This window comes from Stegodyphus dumicola, chromosome 5 (genome assembly GCF_044657685.1).
Source record: "Stegodyphus dumicola isolate Sdum_Otavi_A_Nest chromosome 5, ASM4465768v1".
Classification (NCBI taxonomy): domain Eukaryota; kingdom Metazoa; phylum Arthropoda; class Arachnida; order Araneae; family Eresidae; genus Stegodyphus; species Stegodyphus dumicola.
The window spans coordinates 89106398-89116802 of NC_140772.1; the positions used below are offsets into that span (position 1 = coordinate 89106398).

General features: G+C 33.9%; 1 protein-coding gene across 3 annotated transcripts in view; it reads left to right on the forward strand.

Annotated features, from left to right (window-relative positions):
- The window catches only part of LOC118181836 (cell adhesion molecule Dscam1-like), a 1419238-nt gene extending 1409096 nt beyond the window's left edge, over nucleotides 1–10142 (forward strand). For all 3 annotated transcript variants that reach the window (XM_085816859.1, XM_085816860.1, XM_085816861.1), the window contains 3 exons: nucleotides 3566–3621; nucleotides 5493–5568; nucleotides 8825–10142. In XM_085816859.1, the coding sequence (XP_085672985.1) occupies nucleotides 3566–3621; nucleotides 5493–5568; nucleotides 8825–8940 (248 nt within the window). In that variant the 3' untranslated portion in view covers nucleotides 8941–10142. The remainder of the gene's footprint in view (nucleotides 1–3565; nucleotides 3622–5492; nucleotides 5569–8824) is intronic.
- Nucleotides 10143–10405: the final 263 nt, after the last annotated feature.

Genomic DNA, 10405 nt, shown 5'->3' on the forward strand with positions numbered 1-10405 from the left:
TATTGTTTATTACATCGTTCTGTGAAATCTTTCATCGCCCCCATAGAAGTGATATAAGCAATTCTAAATTTTCTTCTAAAACTGTTGATAGATACTATTTATTTGGCTTTTCTTAAGGGAAGCATTTCAAAAATGTCCCATTTAAATGATGATAGGAACGTCTTTGGCCTCACATCTTCAAAGAACCTGGACAAATTTTCTTTTTCTCGTAATTATAAGGATTTATCAGACGCATCTTCTGTATTAAATGTCGAAAGTCCAGTATTATTTCTGGCTTTAGATTTTCCAATCCAACCCTCTCTAGCAAAGAAAAGTTCCTTAATCCACGATTTTATCAAGTTTACAGCTTGTTCGCATCACATTGCCTTATTTGCATGAATAACTCTTTTCTGGATCCTGTAGCTTTCAGATTATTTAATAATGTCGAAAAATTCACATTTCTGTAGCCTTTAGCATTTTGGATAGACACCTAAAATATTGAAAGGACATACCTTTCAATATGTATATTTTGCTCTTCAAAATGTTAAACTGCGTTTTAACTCTTAATCGAATACAGAAAGCACACGAGGGCTATCTGCCTAAGGGACAAGATGCCTTCGTGAAGGGCATTATAAGGGGAACTGCGTAGAATATACGTTACACACGGGGAAAACCATCGAAGCGTCCATGCAGCCAGCCCGTTTGCCTGAAATCAAACCCAGGTCGGAACTACCAGTGTTAAACGATTTTACCGCTCGGCTGCTGGGCCCCTTCCTAAAGGGAACTTGCTCATGCTTCCTTTAGTATGTTAAGAAGAATGCCTCGTTTCTTCTCTAAATCTTTTTCCATCATTTTCTTCAATGTCTCACATAAAATTAGTTTTCAATTGTAAATTCGGAGTGCTTGATTTTGTTGCACAGCTACAAATTACACACTTTATATAAGTTTTAAAAATATAAGAACAGTTTTAAAAGTATAAGTGCTAAAAGTAAAATTAATATCATTTTAAGGCCAGGTATAAAATCTAAAGAAAAAATTAAGCTAATACTAAAGCCAGATATAAATGTTAAAAACAAATATTAAAGTAACGTTAAGGCCGGTTAGTTCACTATTTAAAAAAAAAAAAAAAAAAAAAAAAAAAAAAAAAAAAAAAAACATCAGTTTGGAATCGAAAAAAACGCGATTTTCTTCCAAAAAGAGCAAATAACTCTAAATTGGTTCGAATCTAGTTTGAACACCTATAAGCATTTATTATTATTATTATTATTATTTTGTGGGTCAAAATTTTTTTGTGGGTCTTTTTTTTTTTTTTTTTTTTTTTTTTTTTTGTGGATCAAGGCGCATTTCTGGAGAAAACAAGATAATTGACTTCCATTTAACAAGAAGCTATAACATAGGCTAGAAGGAATAAAGAGTGAAAATTTCAACTTGTCGGATTTCGAGTAATCACGAACTGATTACGAGGTGAAGCTGGGTGAGCGTCGTCCTAGTGGCTCAGTTTTATTTTACATTTCATATTGCACTAGCTAAGTTCGCAAGTCAGATGCAGTTTTGTTCCCTTACATGCGACACACTCTAAAGAAAGGGGAACTTTTATTTTTGAAATAATATTGTGCAACTATTCTTTTACAAATAATCATTTATTAGTCCAAAGGGGTTTTGTCCCTGAAGGAGTATTGTTTTCGCTTTGCAATTTTCATAGATTAGGTTTTTCCTAATCAGGCCCTAACCGTCATTAATCCGTTTTAAAATTTCATTGACTGTAAGTGGTCCATATAGACATCGATGGGAACCACTGTTTGGGTATAAATTAAGTCCACATTCCGACAATCGGTTTGAAATTTGCCTGTTAATAACCATTTATGCATGTAAAAATACATTTTCCTGTAATCATTTCTCCACAAAAATATTTTTCTCAAACATTTCTTTTACTTGAAGTACAACTCGTTAGAAGAATTTTTGATACCGCAGATGTTTATTGCAGTTATAGTCATCTTTTAGAAACTGGTAAATACTAGCATCATCCTTTATTTTAAATTACTTGTATTTACAATTTAGCACAAGACTAGTAATCTAGCATATCGACAAAATCAACACTTAACGACAATGCCCGTACACCGCGTGGTCACCTGCAACGTAAGCAACTTACAAGCTTTAACTGAACTTTGGATGAACAGAATGATTCATCCGAGAATTACTGATCAAGTGTTATGACCTTATCCTTTACGAAGGTCACAGCGCTATCCAGGGATGTAAGAGTAACAATAAAATTACTGGTGCTTCTTTTCAAGCTACTGTGTTATTCCTCACTTGAATGAAAAGCGTTTTACATCAATACAAAGAAACATATTTCCATGTACTGCAATAAATTTCTGTTTACTGTGGATTCTATTTACTGCTACAAAAATCAATTAGGAAGGAAAAAAAAAAAAATCGCATATCTTTCAAATAGTCAGAATGCATATATATTTAAACGTACAATCCTTCATGCAAAGCAAAAGGAACTATTGCCGTTTATTTATGCTTAAACATATTTATATGAAATGTTTCTCTCTGTTTCCAAAACTGATTTACTTTTTTTAAAAGCGATATCCTTCTTAGAGTATCTTTGAATTTCTGCTTTGTTTGCAAGTATAAAATATACAATAATATGTATATTATGTCACCATTATTTTATTATTCATTCAAAAGTTTACATAAGGTCAAAAAATTTTGTAAATGCAAAACACTGGTCATGAAAGTGTTAATACGAGACAAATACCTCTAAATCGGTGCATTTTTAAAGTATATTTAACTGAGTATCTGTATTTATTTTTAGAAAATAGCTTCAGAAGCATTTGATCACTGCTTTAAAAAATAATACACAAAATTTATCATATGACATATGGAGTAAATGAAGACATTTGAGTTTTGACTGCTCCGCTGAAATTTTTTTTTTTTTTTTTCCATTATTATTTCTATTATTTTTAGTCCAAAGGGATTTGAATCCCGAAGGACTATTAGTTTCGTTTTGGCATTTTGCGTCGGACGGATAAATGTCGGTTCACTTTTCAAACTGTTGCCATAAAATGTTAGAGTCCTGCATTATATTTGAAGAAATTAAATAATGAAAATCTGCGTAAATGTATGTATATTTCTCACATTGTCATAAAATAACGGTACATAGAGTCATCGAATTTTGAATAACGCAATCCTCCAACGAATATGAGCATGTGGAAGACCAAATTTGAAATTTGAAATTTGTTTTATGATCGATTTCCTATTTTTTAAAACTTTGACGAATTTTTGATTAACAAACTCAAGGATTTCAAAGCGAGCAATGGCAACGTTGTGCAGAAAAAACATTTTTATCTCCAGCGCGTGAGTCTCTGTATCGGAAATTCTAAAGATATGCTCGTTTTAAAACTATTTTGCGATATTGCTGTTGCACTGGATCTTATGGTTTAAGTGCGAGGAACATGATATTTAATAAAGAAAGATAACACACAAAATGTTAAAAAAGGCCCTTTGGACGTAATTTAAAATCTGAAACATTTCAGATTTTTTTTTATTTGTTATTTAATTTTGATTATTTCTATTATTTCAGGTAAAACCGATTATGCAGAGCCTTACACTTGTAACGATTCTGTAACATCCAGACAGGTAATTGAATATTTTATTCTTTGCGTATCAGTCGTATCCACGCGCTGTTAAAATTATGTTATTGTAACAAATGTATTCATTCTACAATGTTTTGTGGCCTGAAGATGGCGCCACTTTCTGATATAATGGAGAAGTCATGTCGTGTAGCAATAATAAATTAAATCTCGACTTAATAAAATAAGTAGAATATTTATTTATATAATCGGAAGAAATAAGTAAAACTAAATGAGTAAAATATTTCTTTAACTCAAGCTCGCAGTTATACACTAAATTTTATAATCTGTAGTTTAGAAGAAAATTTAAAAGTTGTTTTCATTACTTTACATCTACGCTGTACAGTTCAGATATTGATGAATTAGCGTGTTTAATGTAAAGACCGTAAGTGTTCAAGAGTGTTTTTCTTTCCATTAATTTCTAAAATTCCTACCCTATTTGTAATTTAATTAGATTATGCATAACTGTATATGCATGCATAAGACTTTTTTTTTTCATTATATTAAAAAATTTAACGTAATAAAGAACTGTACACAAGTGGCGCCTTGTGTAAAAAGCTTTCACATAAAACATTACTTCTCTGAAGAAATCTGATTTTTAAGTTCCAAAAATAAAAACTGAAAATTTACACATTTATTTTCCCCATGTATGTAGAAATTCTCTTATTTTCTCATCAGTTATTTTATTATTATTTTTTTTTTCCTATGAAATTTAACAACAAAAAAATGCGGTTTTTTTATTATTTTTCTGGTGAATTTTAAAGTTATGTATGTAAAATATGCTACACAGAGCTTTATTTGGAATACAGTCCAATCGAAAATCCAGAGCAGAAACAAAAATGAGGTCACTGGTTTGACCGTAGGTTTGATGTCCGGACATACCAGTATCACGACTGTGACTGTTGTCTTAACATATAAAAGGAGAGAGACGTATTGCAATCGTTAAAATACTGCTTTGGCGATCTACATACTTTATCCCATCTCAGCATAATTACTTACTGGAATATCAATAAATGCACTCACCCGTGTTGTCAAGCCGAGTAAAAAAGAGAGCGATAAGGGAATAATTATTTATTTATGAAATCTTTATACTCTGTTAATTCCAAGCGTGAAAATATCTAGATAAGTGGGCAAAATCTAAACGAAAACATAGTAAGCATGTACATTTTTTTTTTTTTTTTACAGAATCTAAAATGCTTTTATAAATAAAAATGTATAAAATGTAATTATAAGGCGTAATTTTGTGAGATGTATATTGCCATCAAATCAGGTCTCTTAATCTTAATACACTAATAAGCAGCTTATTGCTATAAATTTAATTCAATTTCTACTTCTTAAAGATGGAAAGCGTTCTTTAAAATAGCGATCTCTCAGTTTGTGGGGGGTTTAGTATCATTGCAGTGTAATATAATGCAACATAAATATAGAGGAAGGAGTAGGACTAAATTGTTAACATTTCTATTGTCATGATTATCAACTCATTCAGCAAATTTTACTATTATTATCACCAAATCTCTTTTTAAACCAAATATCTGGAAATAAAATTTTAAATTATAAAATGTACTATGCCAGTGGTTTTCATTCAAATACTAAAACCCATTTTCTTATTGAAAGGAATCCGTAGGTACAGGTAAACGAATGGGAGACACCAGCGATATACCATGACTCAACTGGTAATGGCTTTCCTTACTAATGCGACCATAGGAAAGATAATCTTTTCGGATTCATATGAGAATGGATCAGCGACGGCGTTATTATTTATTTTAAATTTACTACCCAAATTCGTCTGCGCGTTTTGATTTTAAATAAGAAAGTGATAAATGATCAAATTATTCCTTCAGCTAATTCCGTAACTTTTATTAAAATTTTTTTCTGCAGGCTTCGGATGGTTTGTTTGCCACTATTAAAAGATGTCCGACGAGACCCATATACATGTCTTCTTCATATAAACAAGGTAAGAGTTAAAAATAATTTCTCTCTCTCTACGCGTATATGTATTCAGGGTGTCATGAAAAAGCTTCCCCCATAATATTAAGCCCTAGCGGCTTCTCCGCTCAACCAGACGAAAGGAAATTGCAAATATTGATATTTGAAGATATGCGCACGAGATTGCAATGATTTAAAAAATAGAGCCCTCATGGTTATTATATATACAGGGTGTTCATAATTAAACTTGAAATTTGCGAGCAGTGAAATGCATGCAAATTGGGTAATGATAGAATTAAATTGTGGGAATTTTATCGAAGAAAAAAAATTAATGAGTTTCAAAAACCACCCCTAGGTGGCGTATCATAGCTTTATTGAGAACGTATAAAATAATATACAAAATTTTACAAAACATGCTCGATATCATGTCCACCATTATCTGCTGAAATTTGGAAGCGTAAAATCGCATGTACGACTGTTGAAAGCAGCATGAACTGGGGAATGTTACGCACATGGCGTTTTATTCTTTCTTTAAAGTCGGATAAAGATGTGATGAGATCACGGTAGATCATAGCCTTAAGGTATCCCCACAGCCAAAAGTTGGAAGAATTCAAGTCGGGGATCTAAGAGGCCAAGCTGTAGGAAATTGCCGGCTGATGATTCTGTCGTCACCCAAATGGCTGTGGAGCGCTTGTTTCACACAACGGGCGATGTGTGGAGGAGCAACTATCTTGATAAATAATGTGGTTGTATCACATCACCTTGCCTGAAGATCTGGAATAATGGATTGCTCCAATAATTGTGTCGTTGGTAGGTGACGGTGCATGTCACAGACCCTGCGACGTTGTCCTCTTCCCCCCCCAAAAAAAAGGGACCCACAATGAAGGTTGCAGTAAAGCCGCACTAAACCGTTACATGCGAAGAGTGTAATGGAATTTGTAGGAATTGGTGTGGGTTTGTAGCAGCCCAAATACGGCAACTATGCGTGTTAACTGCACCTTCAATATGAAATTGGGTTTCGTCGGTCCACAAAATGTTCCATGGCCATTCATTCTGGAGTTCACTTCGCGCAAGAAACCGCAACGCAAAAGTTTGTCGACTATCCAGATCAGCTGGTAAGAGCTGCTGCACTAGCAACAGTTTATAGGGATAGTAGCGTACGACCTTTTGAAGAATGTTACGAACCGTGGAACGAGGATGGTCAGCAGATGCTGCAACTCGCCGAACACTTGTGCTGCCGATGGTTTGCAATCTGTCTTCATCCACTTGCGTCACTACATCATCCACTACCTGTGCTGCATCACACTTTCGTCCCCTTCCTGGCTGAATCCCCAATGTTACCGTTGCTTCAAATTTTCTAACTGTGTTTGTTAGTCCTTGACTAGTAAGTGGACCTTTTCGTTACCTCTTCCACAAACCGCAATTTCTGCAAAGCTTCGGTAGCAGTCTCCGTTTTGGCAATCACCAATAAAACAATTTCACCAGTGAAGCACGTTACTGGAGAGTCAACGTCATCTTCCTTGACTTAGAAACGAGTATGACTGGGGTTCGCCTCTTGCATTTTATAGGGTTGCTGTGTGCGCCCAGGATTAGTATGGTTACAACTTTTGCATGTGCCACTAGTTTACATTGCACAACGCCATCTAGTGGTGGTTTTAGATACTTATTTTTTCCCCCTTCGATAAAATTCCTGTCATTTCATTCTGCCTTTACCAAATTTTCATGCAATTCTGCTGCATAGCTCTTGCTACAGACTGCTCGCAAATTTCAAGTTTAATTATGGACACCCTGTATATTGAATATGCAAATAAACTTAATTGCAATAAATTGGCATAAATTTTGGTTAAAGATAGCCCTTATATCAAAGATTCGATTTGCACCATTTTGCGCCATTTTTTCCCCACATATTACATTTTGATACATCACTTTTTTCCGCAATCTCTCTGCACTGCGCTGCATCTTTAAGCCAAGTTGCTGCTAAGGATTAAGCATGCCTTTCTGGCTATAAATAGTACCGCATTGCATTTTCTCGCTTGCTGTTACCTGATTAAACCACATCTTCGCCTTCTTCTTCATTGGATAAAATGTAAACTATGTATATCGAAATTGTGGGGCGTGTTTAGTACCCATAGCGTTGTATCAGTTTTAATCAGAATTATATTTATAAATTATGTTCCTGTAAAAAATAAAAGTGATGTTTTAACCAGCCGGTTGTGATAAACAACAGTCTTCTCAGCCGTGACTCAGGTGCAAATTGGTTTTCATCTTTCACCAAAAAGCATATCATCTCATATATATAAATTATGGGCCCACTAGCGGCCGAGCGGTAAAGACGCTGAACACTGGTAGTTTAGTCCGAGGTGCGAATCCTGCAAACGGGTTGGCTGCATATGCGTTTTCCCCATGTGTAATGTGTATACGAGCCAGTTTCCCTCAGAAAGTCCTCCACGAAAGCATCTCTCCCTTTAGGCAGATAGCCCTCGTGTACTTTGCCATAATTGAGTAATATATAAATTATTCAACTTATGTGTGCGCGTGCATTTTTATGAGTACGCATATTACGTACCGTTGGCCTTTCTCTGTGTCCTGGTACTCTACTCTTCGCTTTCATACCATTGTGGTCAGAAAAGGGCTTGGAAGGTAGGAAATTCTAGTGGATATGAGAATTCACTGTCCAAGGCTATTCCTACATAGTAACCCTCTGAACGTCATTTGACCGTGTCCATCCGGTCATGATATTTTTTGTCACTTGGAACAAATTAGCTTATAATTTAAGATATTTTGCTTTCTTACTTTTTTAAAAATGTAAATGTCATCTTAATGAATGTGAGGTTATAAAAATAGAAACTAAAATAAATAATCACACAAACTTAGCGAATAAAGGCTTTTTAAATACAGGTTTTCATGACAGATCCAAAAACCCGCGCTATTGAAACCTTTATTGTTGTGTGTCAGCAGCCTTTCGCCAGCTCTTCCTTGTAGCTGATTAGGAGCCAATGGCAGGGCAGCGAGACATGCTCTAAAACGCACTGATAAATTATTGAAGAATTTAGTGTTAAGGCATATTTTAAAATTTAAATAATAAAAAATAATCATAAATAATATGATTTTAATCGTAATTATGCTGATCTTATTCGTAAGTTAGGGAAGGATTTGATAAAGAAAAAATATTTATGTTTCGTGTTATAAGTACTCATAGAGAGTCATTCTCACTTTAATCTTCTAAGAATGATTTTTTTTTTTTTTAATTTAAAATAAATATTCGACTCATTCTTTTCTTTCAGGATCTGAATCTTTCTGCAGTCAGCATAGTGCCGGCCACGATAACACTCCTCGTTCCGATCCAAGCTCCAATGAAAAGTGGAGCAATCCCCGAAACAGTGAAAAGCCAGTACGGTGATAAGCACTTTCTGGTACACTGTCACCTTCACCTTCACCGTCCTCTAACCCTCACCATCAGCAGAGTGGCCAAAGCTGGCTTTGAATGGATCTCTTTTGCTGTTTTATATTGTGATTATACCAACCAGAACTTTCATCTCCACATCTTACTGAATAGTGGAGAAAGAAAAAATATGATACAAACGACTTATCTGCTACATACCTGAGAGTTAGCATTTGAGCTACGTTACCCTAGTTTGGAAGACTGTTCATTTTATTATAACGGATGTCAATATAATTTATTCATCATTCTGTCGTACAAATCCATATTTATGACATCTCTTACATTTTGCATACCATCACGGTGTTACGGATCGCTGTAATTGCTGGTTACTGTGATTGCATTTCCTTAAAATAAGTTTTTAGCATGCACGTTACCCAAGGAGCTAATTTTCTGTTGTCGGAAGTTGATATCATTATGCTCTGCGTTTAAGATGAATGTGATATTCCTGAAATACTACGCACCAAAATAAAGGACAGTTTAAATGTAGTCAGTTGTTTATACTTGCTAAGTATTTGAATATGACCGGTGATATAAATATGATAAAACATAAAAAGAATTTTGTATTGTGTCGTTATTTCCTGGTGTTCCGAATATAATGTGCCAAAATCATTTTGGGCCTTTTTCTCTATGTACCAGAAGGAATCGTTTCTAAGGAAGAAAAGATTTTTTAAAATAATTTTTTCCCTCTAAAATGCTATGCGTGTTAATTCGTATTACAGAATTTAAAAGAATTAAAAATATTCTTATTGTATGCTGTCTGCTGTTTACTTTGCTGTTAGCTTTTATCTAAGCATGTTTCAAAAAAGAAAGTTTAGATGCATGTGTGTTTTCCTGATATCCTGGGAAGTTTATAGTAGACTTCCCAAACGCTAAGCTTCGGGCAGTTTTTTTAAAGTAATTTTTTCTGTTTTGTGAAGAGATCCTGAGAATATTTTTTCCATTTGAAAAAACAGAATAACTTTCATATCGCGGAGAGAAGATCCGTTATCTCAGGAGAAGACCTACAAACGCTGTTTGCAACGACAATATCATATAATTCTGTGACGAATTACATTAATTCTGTCATTCGGTTTCTGTTAAATATGTGTGTAAAAGTTATCTGTATGTTTTTTGCAAATGTTGATCTTGGTGTAAATAAATGTTTTTTTCAAAAAAATAAAGTGGTACTTTTTTATAGTATTGTCTAATTCTAAAAACTTTATAGTATATTTTTTCTTACTATCTTAAATTATACTGATTTGCTGTTTAGTATTATCGCCTTATATTAACACATTGCATATTGTAGAATATGCAGTTTGCCTATCATTTCTAAATACCGCTTTTGTCATTAAAAGTTATACACGCGGCTTTGATTTTTTTTAAATATATGCCTCTTGTATGACTGATATTCGAATACTTTTGAATAAAATGTAATACATAGCTA